Source organism: Antechinus flavipes, chromosome 2 (assembly GCF_016432865.1).
Source record: "Antechinus flavipes isolate AdamAnt ecotype Samford, QLD, Australia chromosome 2, AdamAnt_v2, whole genome shotgun sequence".
NCBI classification, from domain to species: domain Eukaryota; kingdom Metazoa; phylum Chordata; class Mammalia; order Dasyuromorphia; family Dasyuridae; genus Antechinus; species Antechinus flavipes.
Window position 1 is genome coordinate 390118210 of NC_067399.1, and position 17625 is coordinate 390135834.

At 39.5% G+C, this 17625-nt stretch overlaps 1 protein-coding gene across 13 annotated transcripts in view; it reads left to right on the plus strand.

The window, feature by feature from the left end:
- Window positions 1-17625, plus strand: part of LOC127550013 (protocadherin alpha-C2) — a 214278-nt gene that overhangs the window by 153485 nt on the left and 43168 nt on the right. The window contains exon 1 of one of the 13 annotated variants that reach the window (XM_051978570.1): window positions 7330-10583. The exons of 11 other annotated variants lie outside the window; for them this stretch is intronic. In XM_051978570.1, the coding sequence (XP_051834530.1) occupies window positions 8031-10583 (2553 nt within the window). In that variant the 5' untranslated portion in view covers window positions 7330-8030. Of the gene's footprint in view, window positions 1-7329; window positions 10584-17625 lie in introns of those variants that run through there. One more of the 13 variants, XM_051978582.1, reaches the window with a different exon arrangement.

A 17625-nucleotide genomic window follows, 5' to 3' on the forward strand; every position in this document is an offset into this window, starting at 1 on the left:
ATTAGCTCTCTTTATCGAAGAGATCCACTTCCATCAGAATACAACCTCAAACAGTATTGTTGTTTAGGTATATAATGATCTCCTGGTTCTGCTCATTTCACTTAGCATCAGTTCATGTAAATCTTGCCAGTCCTCTCTGTATTCATCCTGCTGGTCATTTCTTACAGAACAATAATATTCCATAACATTCATATACCACAATTTATTCAACCATTCTCCAATTGATGGGCATCCATTCATTTTCCAGCTTCTAGCCACTACAAACAGGGCTGCCACAAACATTTTGGCACATACAGATCCCTTTCCCTTCTTTAGTATCTCTTTGGGGTATAAACCCAGTAGAAACACTGCTGGATCAAAGGGTATGCACAGTTTGATAACTTTTTGAGCATAGTTCCAAATTGCTCTCCAGAATAGCTGGATGTGTTTACCAACAATGTATCAGGGTCCCTGTTTTCCCACATCCCCTCCAACATTCCACATTATCTTTCCCTGTCACTCTAGCCAATCTGACAGGTGTGTAGTGGTATCTCAGAATTGTCTTAATTTGCCTAGCCCTGTCCTGAAGAAGACTGGTGAAAGTTAGGGGGAATCAATACACTTCCCTTCCCCTTCTCCTCATTCAAACTCTATTCAGAGATATCCCTTGAAGATAAATAGTACTCCCAATTCACAGATAAAAATATTTTTAAAATTTATATTCCGTGATGCATCCATGTGTTGGTGTCAGGGATGTGTTTGTATGTTTGTGTATAAGATGAGGTCCTGTATATGGTTAGAATAGAAAGCCTTAGGTACTAATAAGATTATAATATTCCCTGAGGCAAGCAAGGAAGGGCACTGAGCGGGGTCAGCTCAGCCTTACAGTTCTACCCCTATGGAGGTCTTGGGTAACCCTAATCCAGAAAGCCAAATTATGATGTCAAACCTCTGAGATTAAATTTTCCCTATAAATCTACCCATGTCTATACCATTTTTGCTAATCCCCATTGGGATTAGCTGGTCACAATGTTCTGCCTCGAGGTATCTTTCTTCTTACCTCTCCTCCATACCTCATAGTGTCTTTCTCTTTGTAATAGCTCTCTTTTAGGGTGCTAAACTCTTATGGATTTAGTCTGTCAATTAATGGCATATTTCCACCTCATAGCATATTCTTTTTCTCCTGATTGTGAGTTTCCTTGGGGAATTTGTCCATTGCTAATTATTAAAACCCCTTTCCTTGTTCACTATATGCTCTCCCAAATCTATTTTATATTTACTACTTCTGGTGTCTATTTTACCTCTTCATTTTGTCTATAACTCTTCGCATAAATGAAAGTATCTCTTGGCAAAGAGAAAGCCATTGTGAATTCATCACATGACCAAATCCCATTATTTGATGCCATACCCCATAATTTTGTCCTGACCCCAATCCTTATGGTGTATATACATGTACATTTCCACATGACTAGACATGTGATTTCATTGATAAGGAAATTACTTTACCACTGCAGATCTGTCCCTTCTCTGCAATTTACAGTTTTATGGGGCCAATGAGACGTTAAAGTATTTTGCATTCCTCAGCCAAGATGTAGCAGGTATGAGATTTAAAACAGGTCTTCCTTTGCTCTTTATTACTAGTCCATAATTTCATAAATGAAAATATAAATATATGTACATATAAATACGTGCTACCTATATAAATATATGTATGACTATAATCAGAAAGAGAACTAACAGAGTGAAGTGAAAACTTCACTTTATCTCTTAAATTTAGACAGTTCTTGCTTAACCACTATAACAAAGGAGCTCATATGCCATCCATATTCATCTAATTCTTCAAAAAGAAGTGTCTAGCATGGGGGCAGCTATTATTCCAAATCCACAGCAGACAGTCTGGATGCAGCTCAGTAGATGCTTTGGGATATAGTTTCTCCATGAACAGCTTTTGTTGTGTCTTCAATTGTGTCTACCTTTTTATGACTCCATTTGGAATTTTTTTTTAGCAAAGATAGCTGGAGTGGATTGCCATTTTCTTTTCCATCACGTACAGCTCAGGTGAGATTTAAGTATGTGTGATTGTTAACTGCAAAAAACCAGAAGATTAGAGAACCATTCTGCAAAAGCTACTCTTTAAAAGTGAATATCTGAGTGTTATAGAAAATCTAATCTGCTATAGTTGGAGTATATTCTCTTCTACTCACCCACTTCTTGGATGTTATGCTTACAGAAGCAGTATTAATGTGGAATGGATAAAGGGCAAGAGGAGTTGAGTTGTCTTGGCTTTTATTAGTCATGGGAAAAACATTCATTTTTCTTTTGAGATAAGTGGCATGTGAATCTAAGTCATAGAGCAGCACCAAATTTAAACAAAATTTAGTTGATATTCCCACAAGGATTAAGCCAAAGCCTAATTCAACTAGTGAACATTACACTATTGCCTAATGGTCACAATAAATTCCAGTTTCCCATTTCTTTATTTTAAAGGAGTTGAGGGTAAGTTCATTGGCAAGTGAAAATACATTGTAATGGTGTTAAATAGGAGCAGGCAAAACTGATGTGAATGATGGGGAGGTCATAGAACTTGCATGTTTTTCTTGTTGCCTTTTTTCTGCTCTGCTCTGATTAATATTGTTAGTATGACTGTTGACCTCACAGTGATATGTTTTACAAATTTAATTAAGGAATAAAGACATTGTTTGCCTGGGGAAACTGTTCCAGAGTTTATTTTATAAGACTGAATGAGAGTGAAACTTTTCCTTCTTCACTCTCCTCTACTAGTTATTAGCCTCATTTTTTGATAGATAAACATAAATTTTACTTTTGTTATAAACTATAACTTACAATAAAAAATGATTCAGTGATAAACTGAAGTAAGAGATGAGAAAACCATTAGAGAAAAAATTGTCTTTTAGGCCTTTTATAAAATCTTGAAGCTCAGGGCCAAAAAAAGTCACTGAAGGGTTAGTTAGCCTGAAGGGTAGATTGGAAGAAAAGTAGTTGTGAGGAAAGCATTTTGCAAAACTTATTAAGGTGATATAAATATGGATTGCTGATACAACTATGACTCTAATTCCAGAAAGGGAAAAAGTCAGAGGAAATGGATTTTTATGTAGGATTTGAAGTTCATCTGGAATGTTAGAAAAGTGGAATGGGAAAGGGCACTTTCTGTATTTTGGAGCAGCCGTAAATTAAAATAAAGATGGGAATTGGCATAGCAAATGCAACATTGCTAAAATAAAATAAAATAAAAATACCTCTCTCCTTTCTACCTGGTCAATTTTTGTTCCCTGTAGGATGACAAAGGCTTTCTGAGAAATCCTATAGAAATTTATTCTACTGTGTACTCTTCTCCCTTGATACAATCTCTAACGGTAGGGTCAGTTCTAGGAAAAGCTGTGAAGTCAAAGGGTGACTTAAATTTGGTGTCCCATTAATCTTTCTATTTGAGTTTCTTCACCCTGTCTCCACTGTTATCCATCACATTCCCAAAAGAATTACTCTCAGTTGGATATTAAGAACAATGACAATTCACAATTCTTTTGCTTGCTTCACAGTAACCCAGTAGAGAAGGTGATACAAATAATATAATCTCTATTTTTAAAATTATAAATACACTGAGGATGAGAAAGATTAAATGTTTTGCCTTGTCATGCATCTAATGTGCTGGTGATATTGTGTGATGAAGAGAATAATGATCTGAACCAAGTCATCTGATTCCAAGTCCAACATTCTTTTCAAGACACTAATGGTTGTCTGATAAAACTTAAGACAGCCTAAGAGTTATTTGTATTTAATAGGAAAAAATTGAAAGCTAAAAGGAATAATGCTGTGTTGGTAAAATAAAGAGATCAAGGTTGATATTTTTTGAGTAAAAGCTCTGCCCCTTAACCACCTGCCTGAAAAGTTGCTTTTGAATGAAAGTACTTAAAGAGAAATCAATGTGGAGTCAGATGGCAAGCAAATTAGTTCTTTATGTCACATATCTCATGGAAATGTTTGACATGTGACCAAAGACCTCAGCTGTAAGTACCCTCTAAAGCACTGAAAGACTAAGCATCAACTTGAGGCTTTTAATCTTGATTAGAGGGGAATAATCTAGTTTATGTCCTTGTGAAATTTCTTTTTGGTTCCCCCGAAAGAACTCACCTTCATTTCTCTCATTATGTTTTGACTCTTGTGAGCTTTCAGAAAAAAAAAAAAATCACTCCACCTTGAAGGGACCCATCTAAACAAAATCAGAAAGGACCAAAGTCCAGAAGCCAGACATCTGAGTACCACACAGAAATTGAGGCATTTAAGAATGGAAAACACCAGGGGAGAGACAATGAGGTGAAAGCAAAGGTTGTTTTCTTCCTGACAGTTTATAACTGTATTCCATTTACATGTCATTTGTTTTCAGAAACAAATGTATGAGGACACAGGCCAGATTTGAATTAGTGTAGTTGAAAGCCTAGGGCTATTTGAGTTCAAATTCTCAAAACAGCAACAGTAGATGGAGCAAATTGGGAGTTTAGGGAGGACTGAGGAAGAGGGAAGAGCAGAAGTCTTAAGGAAATGAATATAATAAATGTAGATCTCTACTTTGGCACCCTTAAGGGAAGTAAAAAAAAAAAAAAAAAAAGAGAGAGAGAGAGAGAGAGAAATATACAACACTATAAAAGACAAATAGGAAGATTATATAGAACTGAATATTTGAAAAGGAACGCATTGAAAGAAATAGGAAAAGAAAGCATTATGAATTATGGTGCACTGTTTCAGAATATGAGCAGGTAGTTAGACACAGTGGATATAGCATTGGACGTAGAGTCAGGTTGACTCATCTTCCTGAGTTCAAATCTGACCACAGATACTAAGTGTATTACCCTGGACAAATTACTTAATGCTTTGCTTCAGTTTCCCTATCTGTAAAATGAAATGGAGAAGGAAACAGCAGTCCAATCTAACATCTTTGCCAACAAAACCCCAAGTGGTGTCATGACTGAAAAACAACTGAATGCTAAGTCTAGAACACAAAATCTTGTGAGTCTAGATTTCCATTTTGCCAGGCCTTCATAGTTTAGTTTAACATAAGCAGGGTAGCACATTATGCCAGAGTATCTTGTAGTTTTCTTGTTACATATTTTCCCTTAGTAAAGAACAGTTCCCTAGGGCAAAGGAAACTCTACTAAAGAAGATAAAGTAGAAAAATGCTATCAGAAAATGGGGAAATGGAGTGGAGAGGGAAAAGTCAGGAAAGAAAAACAAAAGGTAATGATTCATAATTATTCTGAAATAGAAGAATTTTGGATGGAAATAATACTGTATCTGCAGTATAGAAAGGAGGAGAATAATTAAAGGGAATAATATGAAATAAAGACAGAAGTGATAATAAATCTCAAATCTCTATGGAGTATAAAAATGAATTAAGGGGAATCAGGATGTTGAATATTTTCTTTTCATGAAGTATTAACATATAAATAAAGAAATAATTGGGCATAAATACCAGTATAAGTAAGGGTCACTCTTGTGGTGATGATTCTACAGACTCTTGTAGAAAAAAAACTAACAAAACCCAACCTCTTAAAGGTCAATTTAGCTTAACATTTACTAAGTATTTAGTATGTTCAGGCATTGTTCTTAGATCCTAGGAATAACAGAGGGGAAATGATACATTAGAGCCTACAAGATCCATTGCAGGTAGGTGCTTGTGGTAGCTATTTTGTACCATGGATAGAGTGCTGGACTGCAATCAGGAAGATCTGTATTCAAACCCAATCTCAGATACATCATAATTGGGTGAATTCCTGAGAGAATCATTTAGCCTCAGTTTCTTCAATTGTTTAATGAAGATAATAACAACACCTTCCTTACAGGATTGTTGTGAGGATTAAAAGAGAATATTTGTAAAACACTTAGCACACTGCTTGGCATGGAGTTGGAGCAATTAAATGCTTATTCCCTTCGTTTTCCTCTTTCTTCCCTTCTCCATTTCCAGTTCCTCATCTAGGATCCTATGAATCCCCAATAAATTCACATTCTACTGGTAGAAAAGGCAATAATTCCAGTTGAGAACATCAAGAAGGGTTTCTTGGAGGAAATCTCACACTTGAGCTGTGTTTTAAAAATAACTGGGTGGGGGAGGGTGAGGAGTGATCCTAAAGGTAAATAAGGAATATATTCCAGGTGAGAGTTTTGACAACTATTGGTGTCTGGAATATATAGTAAAATGCCTTGGAAATGTAGATTGGGGCCAGATTGTGAACAATCTATAAGCAACAGGGAATCATTTTTTTGGTTTTGGGAAGATAACATGTTTTGGGAAAAGAGCTGAGATGGGCCACCAATGCCTTAGGAAGATCTACGCAAAATGGCTTGGAGAGAGGGGATAATGGAGGAAAGCATACAAATTAGAAGGGACAGAGGTGAGACCTGAATCAAGTTGTTTAGCAGCTAGAGTAAAAATAAAAATGTGAGTATGAGGGATATTCTGGAGATAGAATTGCCAAGAATTGGCATCTGAGTGGATGTATGGAGAGTTAAAGTATCATATATGCTTGAGACTTTGAGCTAGCACTTAGAACAACAGAAAGAGATGCTAGGAGAAAGGAAAGATTTAATAAGGAACATGTTGAGTTGAGTATTAGAAAGGTTGAGAGATCCAATAGTGAACTGGTATACTCCTAAATCCTTTAGTAGCTACATCTCTGAAAGGGAAAGGCATAGACTTCAATAACAACTTTCTAGATAGATACCAGAGTCTATCAGGTATTTGGGAATGTGGAAATAAGATTCATCTCTCTGTGTTTCAGCCTGTCTCTGTCTCTCTTGCTGCTTATCTTTTTTCCTTCCCTTATTCCATATATGATAACACTGATACATCTATATATCAATCAAGTGTAGACATATATCTACCTGCTCTTGGCTTTCTGCTGCATTCGGTTCTTTCTTCTCAAAGATATCAAACATTGTGCAGTATTTGGGAGTCTTTCTAGGAAAGGTCAGTAGAAAGATTCAGCTTGTACTACTAACCATCGCAGAGACCTTTCTTAGTTCATATCACTAGGCCCTTTGCCTGAACACAACTGCAGACATTTGTATAATGCTTACCAAATGGTTTACATATGTTATCTTTTAAAATTAACAGTGCTGCATTTCGGTGTTGAATTTTTATAAATTATGCTTGGAGACTCATTCTGAGGCTCTGTCGGTGAGAATAGCACTGGGTGTGTTATTTCACAGGGACCTGGTCTGCAGCTTAGAATTAGAAAAGTTGCCTAGAGAGAGGTTACTCAGTTCAGTCAATACTTATCAGCGGCAGCGGGGCAGCTGCCTATCTTTCACGCTGATTGCTGCTACTCGGAGTCAGTTTATTGTCCATTTTGGGCGGTGTTTTCCATCTCTTCCCACCCCACCCCCACCACAGGAAATCAACCTTTGAAAAGTCTTTTAGGCCACTAAAAAAAAGTCTTGGGTGGTAGGCGTGGGGGTGGGGTGGGGTACAGTAAGGTGGGGGTGAAACTGGAACAAAGGGAATGGCTCCTTTTCAATTATGTTCTATTTCTATTTCATTTGTTTCCGCGCTGGTCGGATAGAAAGAAGGGAGAGAGCTTGGGTACTCGAGGAGCTGAGGGCTGGGTGGGGCGGCTTGAGGTCGCTGTCCTCAGCCTCGGTGTTGAATTCGTTCTGAGCCCACTCAGCGCTCCTCCCCTTCTGCTCCTATTCCTTCATCTTCCCTCCCCCCGGAGCGGCAGCGGCAGCGGCAGTAGCAGCGGCAGGAAGCTGAGCCGCGGCCAGACACTGCAAGGTTGGGCTGGAGCTGCCGAGAGGCCCCAAGCAGCGCGGGCGGGGCCGGGGTGTTGGGCGGCGGGGCTGGAGAAGAGGCCTCGATACTGTAACAGGGGCGGCGGCGGCGGCGGCGGGCGGCACTGGAAGTGACCCGAGATGTCTGCAAATGTAAGAACCGCGGAGGAGCTGGTGGCCAGGGGAGCCGAGGCGGAGGCGGGGTCCGGGCTGAGAACAACCTCTCCTTGAGTAGCTGGGCTCCGCGGCTGCCCTGGCGGCTGGCGGCTATGGAGCCGGAGGGTCCCCGGCGTGGCTCGGAGGCTGCGGGGCTCCCGCTGCTTCTGATGCTTCAGTCCCCGGTGCTGCTCTTGCTCTTGCTGGCAATGCTGCTGCCGGGCCCGGAGGCCTCCCCGTTGCGCTACTCAGTGCCGGAAGAGCAAGAACCCGGTTCGCTGGTAGGAAACTTGGCCAGTGCCTTGGGGTTAGAACTGCGGCGCCTGGGGCCGGGCTGCTTGCGCATTAACCACCTGGGCGCACCTAGTCCGCGATACCTGGAGCTGGACTTAACGAATGGCAAGCTCTTCGTCAACGAGCGCATGGACCGAGAGGCACTTTGCGAGCAGCGGCCCCGCTGCTTGCTTCACTTGGAGGTGTTGGCCCACAGCCCCGTGGCAGTGAGTGCAGTCGAGGTGGAGGTGCTGGACATCAACGACAACTCTCCTCGCTTTCCGCGCTCCGATTACCAGCTGGAGGTGAGTGAGTCGGTGGCTCCGGGGACGCGCTTCCATATCGAGAGCGCGCAGGACCCGGACGTGGGAACCAACTCGGTTCAGAGCTATCAACTCAGCCCCAATGAGCATTTCGCCTTGGACCTCAAGCCCCTTCAGGAGAACAGTAAGGTATTGGAGCTGGTGCTGCGCAAGGGCCTAGACAGAGAGCAGGCTAGTTTGCATCGCCTGGTCCTCACTGCCGTGGACGGGGGCAACCCGCCACGCTCGGGCACTGCACAGATTTTCGTGAAAGTCTTGGACACGAATGACAACTCTCCCGCCTTTGACCAGTCTACTTATCGCGTTCAGCTGAGAGAGGACTCGCCCCCGGGAACCCTAGTGGTGAAGCTGAATGCTTCGGACCCAGACGAGGGCTCCAATGGCGAACTGGTTTACTCCTTCAGCAGCTACACTTCTGAAAGAGAGAGACAACTCTTCAGCATCAACTCGGGGACTGGAGAGGTAAGAGTGAGCGGGGCCCTGGATTATGAAGAGGCCTCTTCCTATCAGATCTATGTGCAAGCCACTGACCGAGGTCCTGTACCCATGGCCGGCCACTGTAAGGTACTAGTGGACATCGTGGATGTGAATGACAATGCCCCGGAGGTGGTGGTCACGGATCTGTATAGTCCCGTGTCTGAGGACGCCATGCCCAACACCGTGGTCGCCCTTATGAGTGTCAACGACCAGGACTCTGGCCCCAACCAGAGGGTGAGCCTCAGGCTCCCCGCTTCTCTGCCTTTCCGACTCAATGGGCTTGGGAACTCCTATTCCTTGGAGGTGAGTGGCCCACTGGACAGGGAGAGAGTGGCTGCTTACAACATAACAGTGACGGCCACCGATGCAGGGACTCCTCAGCTTACCTCCCAACAGACCATCCGGGTGGACATTTCCGACATCAATGACAACCCTCCTCGATTCCAGGAAGCTGCCTACTCGGTCTATGTCCCAGAAAACAATGTCCCAGGGGCACTGCTATGCACCGTGCAGGCCACAGACCTCGATGCCAACCAGAATGCCGAGGTCACCTATTCGCTTTTGGAGAAGGAAATCCAAGGACTGCCAGTCACCTCCTATGTGTCCATAAATGAAATAACTGGTAACATCTATGCAGTCAGTTCCTTTGATTATGAGAAGTTGCGGGAATTTGACGTGATTGTGGAGGCCCGAGATAAGGGGACCCCTCCATTGAGCAGTACAGTCACTGCCAATATATATGTAGTGGATATCAATGACCATGCTCCACAGATACTGTACCCTACCTCAACCAATTCATCAGTGGCCATGGAGATGGTTCCTCGAACAGCTGCGGCTGGCTACTTGATCACCAAGGTAATAGCCATGGACTCAGACTCAGGGCAAAATGCTTGGCTCTTCTACTACTTAGCCCAGGCCTCTGACCCTGACCTTTTCAAGGTGGAGCTCCACACAGGAGAAATAAGGACTACCCGGAAACTGGGTGATGAAAGTATGTCCACTTTCAATCTGACAGTTCTGGTTAGGGATAATGGACAGCCATCCCTGTCTGCCTCAGTGCTTATTACAGTTGCTGTAGTGGACAGGGTTTCAAAAATACTCCCTGACACCAGAAGACATGTTAAAAATACTCGGACATATTCAGAGATAACTCTTTATCTCATTATTGCACTGAGCACAGTTTCATTTATATTCCTTTTGACAATCATTGTTTTGACTATTATCAAATGCTATCATTATACTGCATATGGCACCTCATGCTGTGGAGGCTTCTGTGGGGTCAGGGAGAGGTGTCCTGCAGAACTCTACAAACAAGCTAACAACAACATTGACGCAAGGATCCCACATGGTTTGAAAGTTCAGCCTCACTTCATTGAGGTTCGAGGGAATGGCTCCCTCACTAAGACCTACTGCTATAAGGCCTGTCTAACAGCAGGCTCAGGAAGTGACACATTCATGTTTTACAATACAGGGGCCCAGACTGGCCCTGGGCCACATGCAGTCGTGACTGACAGCAGACATCTGACTGGTCAAAGTGGGCAGAGTGCACAGAACCTGATCATTCTTAAAAATGAGTCCACTACGCCCAATGAGGTGAGGTTGTGAAGGTGGTCAGGAATTCTGGCCAGATTCTGGTCCTTGGAGTTTCATGCAAAATTATTCATGTTGGATTTCCTTATGGGCATCTTTCACTAGCAAAAGTTTCCTGTAACTTTTGGAATCCAGACTCCATTTACTCAGCTCTCTCTGTCCGTTTCTGTCTCTGACTTACTCCATCTTTCTATCTCTTTCTACAGAGCTGCAATTTTATAAAAATTCATTTCTTTACTATTTCAGACAGTGATTGATCACCAGTTTGTCTACATTTAGCTTTCCTTCCAGCAGTATTAAGGTTTGTTCTAAAAATTTATTGAGAAATAGAGTTTGGTTTTTAAAAAAAAACTTTAATATTGGGAGATGGTTCTGGCAAAGAAATGAAAAAGGTCTAAAAATCAGAATTATTATTTATAGTGGTAAAAATATGAAGTAATTTATTAGCAGCTCCAAGAAAACATGTTTTATGCTGTGTCATTCATACTAAGAGTATTTTTTGTTTTTTTTGGTTTGATAATGCTTGCTTGTATTGTGAGCTCTGGGGGCTATGGTGTTGGTATGTGCAGATTGGTCTTATTTATATAGGATATTCATTGAAAAATTTCTAGTCATGTTTTTCAGAAACTAAGTTAAATAACAGCTAATGTTATAAGGGTTTGTGGTTTTATTGGAATATTCTAGCTTCAGGTATTAATGTCATATAGAGTGAAATATCTTCCCCCTCCAGTCCCCATGGCCTCTTCTCAATCTCAGTTTGGAATGGATTTGAGTATTTTGACCTTTTGTCTTTTATTTTTCCTTTCTATCTCTGTCCTTTTATAATTCTTCATGCTCTGGTACCCTTGGCACCTAGATAGGTACATTGGAGAGAGCTGTCCCAGTTACCTGAATTTGGAGTTAGAGGACCAAGGTTAATTTTTAACTCTTGCCACTTACTACTTTGGAGAAGTCACTTAAGTTTGCTGGGCCTCAGTTTCCACATTTAGAAAAGGAGGAAAGAGAAAGTTGGAGTAGGTTATCTCTAAGATCACTTATAACTTTAAATCTGTGATTTATGTGTCAAGATTTAAAAATTTTTAAAATTAGATTATCAAAATAGAATGGAAGTTGGCCCCTCCTCTCTCACTTTCTATCCTATCTTTTTCAGTTTATCTCAATTAATTCAGTAGCCCTACCACAAAATGGAGAGTTTGGGGGTTGGGGGTGGGGGAGAGAGGAAGGGACCCACCATAGACAACCAAGAAATCAAGTACTATTTATCTGATGATGCTAGAGAGATAGTAAAGCTGGGAGACTGGAGATGAAGATGTGAAGTCAGGTTTAAGTTCAGAGAAAGTATGGAGGGAAATACCTTCCCTCCCCCAACACCCACCTTCTTTGCCAGACACTCCACATTCAGTGTAAGAGGATTTCATTGCATTTACCTTCAATGCAATAATCTGTACCCTGTAGCTTTCCTGTTCACAGAGGTTTAATTCCTGTGGTTTTGATCAAAAGCATAATAGTTTCTTGAAAATCTCCCATGATTTTAAATGACAGTTCTTTGCTTCTATAGATGTTTAATTTCTGGATATAAGATAGAGCAACATTTGGTAGGAAAGCTTTGCAAAGTAAATGCCTCTCTCTAAATCAGTAATGTTTAAGAAGTGTCTGATAATTAAAAAAATTTGTTAACTGTATTTCAATATACATGGTTTGCTTTTACTTTTATGTATTTTATTTTAAGCATTTAAAAACGTTTCTAAGTAAGGGTTGCTTATAGGCTTTGCCCAGGCTGCCTAAGGGTTCAGAATACAAAAAAGATCAAGAACCTCAAGCTCTAAGAAAAGAAAAATGCCTGATTGTATGTTGATTCCAATTTGTATGAAATATACTGCATTTACTGTACTAGTGTCCTGAGATTTAGGTAGGCATAAGGCCAACTTGTACATTAACATCAAACATTTTATGGATGTTGGGAAGTGTGTATGAATTTGTAAATGCACTCATATACATACACATTTAGGTGAACTGCACTTTGGTTCCTTAGCTTTTTTAATGGAAAGGTGTACTTATTCCTCAAGTTTCCTAATTTTTATGTTAGATTTCACATGCTAAAATGTCATATCACAAGCAAGAATTAATTTGATGTCCCCGGAGATACCAGCACTTCAGTCTGCTTTCAGTGACACAGCAGAAAGAAGCTAATTATAATTTCCCCCACCCAAATGTTCACTCCATGGAGATTTCTGTTAGGGTTTAGTTGTATTATTGATTAAGTATTGGTTCCTCCCCCCTACAAAAATCTCAATTCATAATAATCTTCAGATAGTTTGTGTGCAGGTTCATAAGTCAATGATCAGTTTCAAAGCATGTGGTTCCTATGTAGACTGCAGACAGATTTATCATGAGTACTCTGTGTCAGCCTATGATGAGCAAGCATAGGAGACAGATTACAGATTAAAAAGGCAAGGGAAGTTAAATCAAAGACTTCCTAGAATTCCTAAGATTGCAGCTTTTGTGACCAAAGATGGTAGATTATTGAAAAGTGCTTCACTCTGGATGTGGTCACTGCAGACAATTGCTTAATAGATTTGTATGAACTCATTGGGGAAAGGTTTGTTATTCGTGGTGAATAAGCACATTTTCTGTACTAAGTAAAAGGATTAGAGCCCAGCCGGTTGGTAGACAGCTAAAGCATTATAATGGGGGCCACTCTATTGCTTTCCTTGTGGTTCAGAGCATAGGCAGTTTGAAATTTAAGCTATTTCTGTGTTACATTGAAATGAATGTTAATATGTTATCACATGCAAAACCTCAAGTTAATAAAAACACACCATAAAAACTTCCATAAGTATTTTGACCAACTTCAGCATAAAAGTGAAGAGAAATTTCTATTAGAAATTAATCAGTAAATGAAAGGATTCTGAACCTCCAGCATTCAAGCTGGTGCTGAATAATAGGTAAAATGAGTGAATAAATCATAGGATGATAGCAGAGGGAAATGGCATTACAAATTCACTCAATTTGAGGAGTTATCTCTGAAGTGTCATATGATCCAAAGTCTGGGGCTGAAAGGGATCTTAAAAGTCACCTACTCCAAACCTCCCAGTTTGCAGTAGAAATAGGTAGTGAACAGCAGGATCTGGATTCAAACTCAAGTTCTGTGACTCCAAATTCAACATTAGTTCTACCACACCAAAATGTTTCCAAACCTTTGTATATCTCCATATTGCATTGAAATTCTCTTTCTCCTGTTTAAAGTTTTCCAGCTCTAAAACCAGAGGTTCTAGATTATGAGCAAATTAAGGTAGAGCAGACAGAAACGCTGAGGTTTAGAGACAAGACTATTTTAAAAAAGAGATCCAAACAAATTAGTGTTGTTTCTCTTGTGATAGTAGTGTAGTTAACCATGATAGCAGCTGACTTGTATAAAATGTTTAAAGGTTTGCAAAATGCCTCTCATTTGATCCTCTCAATAATATTATGAGACAGGGGGACTATAGCTCCATTTTACAAGAGGTATAGCTGAAGCTGTGAGAGATTAAGTTGACTTGCCCAAGTTTACATGGCAAATATTGGAGACAGGGTTTGAAAACAGGTTCAAGTCTTGGAAATGGAAATATCTGACTCATATAGCCCAGTTTTCTGAGGGTGTCATGCCTAGCCCAGTGGTTTCCATTAGGAGTATCAACCATCTGGACTCTGGTTCCAGCTGGTGGGTATCACAAATTTAGGTTCTAGGACTTACCTGGACTCTGGTTCCAGCTAGTGGGTATCACAAATTTAGGTTCTAGGATCTTTATATCTTTGAGTCTAACACTCTGTTCATTAAGTTTTGTTGCTAACTGATCTTACAAAACATGTCCACTGGGCATAAATTATATTAGGGACAAAGAGGATTGTAGCATCTAATGTGTGTTTTATCAGTAATTAAGTATGTAAGATTTTTTTTGTCCTGTACTTAAAACACCACCACCACCCCTACTACTACCACTAAAAATAATGATATCTAGTATTTACATGGTGCTTTAAGTTTGCAAAGCGTTTATAAATATTATGTAATTTAATAATAAAACTGATTAACATTTTATACAAGACTTACTACGTGACAGATATTATGCCATGTGTTTGACTATTATTAACTCATTGAATCCTCACAACAATCTTGGGAAGTAGATCCTATTATTATCTCCATTTTAAGAGAAAACTGAGGCAAATAGAGGTTAAGTGACTTGCCCAGGGTCACACAGTTGGTATATGTCCAAGACTGAATCGGAATTTAAGTCTTCCTGATTCTAGATTCATTGCAGTGCCTTGCTGGTAATTCAGTGTAAATAAGTAATCTTAGGCAATGGCCTTTGCAATGATAATACTTACAGTGAGTTCATTTCATGCACAGTGAAAATATTGAGGAAACTGCTTTGACAACTGAACAGAATCCATTCTTCAGAAGCATTTTATTACAACAAGACATCATCTCCAGTTCTCATCTTATTTGGAGCCTCTGAGAGAAGAATCACCATCTTGGAATAGATACTGTATTGATTCCTCTTTAGTCAGTCTCTGGAGCTAAAATGTGGGGGGATCTGATGTAGTTGATTTTGTACCCAGATAGGGGAGGGGATCTCTGTGCTCAGCTCTCACTGCAGCACTGTCTCTTGGTGCCTTTTAGGTAGATGCAGAGCTTGTGTTCCTTGGGAAATTTATGATATAGAAGAGCAGAAACATTTCTCTCTCACTGATCTCCTTTTCTGATCTCTAGTATTCAGCCAAGATGATCAATAATGAATGCCCTTTATAAGGCTTTGCTCCTTAGTTCAATCACTGAGGTCTTCTGTGCTGTCTTAAAGGTCTCAAATTGAAGAACTTGGGATCTTTGACAGGTTGTAACAACTGAAGTTGAAAGAGAAGTTTTCAGGGATTTAGGCAGCTTAGTGGCCTACTAGATAGAGTGGTGGACTCAAAGTCTAGAAAACTTGAATTCGGATCTTGTCTCAAATCCTTACTAGCTGTGTGACTCTAGGCAACTCACTTAGTCTCTGACTGCCTCAGTTTCCTCATCTGCAAAATGGGAAGGATATTGGCAACTACCTCCCAAAGTTGTGATTAGAATCAGATGAGATAAAAAAATTTAAAGCACAATAGAAAAAACTAGCTATTATTATTATTTATACCAGTGGAAAAGATGTGGTATTTCTGGGTTCTTTCAGTTTGTGGAAATGACTTGAAGCTATTAGTTGATGTGTGAAATGAGAATTAGTGTCTCTCAGTGAATAAACAAAACTTCAGGAGTGAATCTTAAAACTGCACTAACACTTTTTAGGCCAAAAGAGGATTCTTTGGTGCACTGAAGGCATAATTTAATCTACATAAATCTACAAATATTATGACAAGACTATCCATTGAGAAGTCATGAGTTCCATTCACCCAGCATAGCAAGATTATTAATGGAATGATATAGACTAATAACTATGAGATGTGTGTTACTCATACTGCTGTAAAATAAATCCAGAGATAAAGGGTTTGAATGATCTATCTTATTATTTTAAATTTCTGTCTGATATTGGAGAAAAGGTGTATTTTCCTTCATTTGCTAAGGAAAGAATTTCTTCCAATAGCTCTTATGAAATTTCCCAATCAATATAGAATAATATCATAGCTCTGTCTTATCCATATCTTTGTTTTCATGATCATTTACTGACTGGATGAAAAATCTTGTTTCCTATGGTTTGCAAGTCATTGGCCTGCTCTTCCATCAGATACAGACATGAGCTATTAAAGGGACATCTGGTTTCACTCAGCATGTTATGCAGAGAGATATTCTGGTGCATTAGGAATTGTCTATTGGTATGTAGACTTCTTGACAGATTAACCAAGTTAAGTTTTTGCTTTGTTTGGCTGTTATAGCTGATATAGCTCTTGCACATGAGCAACTTATGATTCATATAGTCAGTTTCAGAGTTATCACTAAAATTGGTAGCAATTTGCTGGTATTTGTAGAATTGACTTTTAAATTAAGTGCCTCCATCCTCAGTCTTCAAATATACTCTGATAAAAAAGGAAATCGTATATTGTATAAACTCATTTTTATATAACAAATATATCTGTACATTCTAAGTATGTATTTATACATAATACATGTATACATGAATATATATCCATTTACACACATACATAGTGTTTATATTTATAATATAAAATATAAAAAGACAAGATACTTTATTGAGGTTTTAAATTTATCAAGCCTGCGAAAACTGTAGATTTATCTTAAAGGATTTGGGCCTGTGGGAGGGAAAAAAAAGAACAAAACTCCCTGACATTGAAAGGTGAAAAGAATTGTTGTTTCTCTAGGCCAGAAGAGGTATTTTTTTGGCTCTGCAGGGTCACAGCTCTAGGCTCTAGGGAAGGGAAACGGTGAGTGAGAAGGAACTGCTGTGCTGGCAGGCTGTGCATCTTGCATTAAGCAGACCTAGCAGTTTCCAGTGGGTTGCAACTCATTAGATATATTTTAAAGCCATATTTGCCTGTTAATTTAATTTTAGTTTCCTAAGTGTTAGAGGTACAAATGACTGTCTGTAGGGGGAAGAATTCTACACAGAATCATCATTTATTATCACCTTATTTCAATCAACCAAAAGATTGATCTGTATTAGCACTCTGACTAGGGTAGGTTTTATGAATAGGGTAGGTTTCATACATTTTTTCCAAACACTTTATATCAATTATCATAAGATATTTACTTTATGAAATCTTCAGTAGTAGTCTCTTGGCTCCCGCAATTATCAGTAGATTCCCATTAGAAAGGAAGTAGAGATGCTGTACATAGTTTACTCTTTCAGAATGTCTTTATTTATTGCTTTATCATGAACTTTCATGATAAGGCTATTCATTATTCAGGGTGGATCTGTGGATTTATGAATGAGCTGATACATGACAATCAGTGATTCATATTTCCCTATGTCAAATAGTGAAAAGATTTAAAGATATGAGGGATAGATCACAGAAGAAAAAGAATGTTTGGGTTTTTTTATTTGTTTGTTTTTGTTTATATTATATTTTT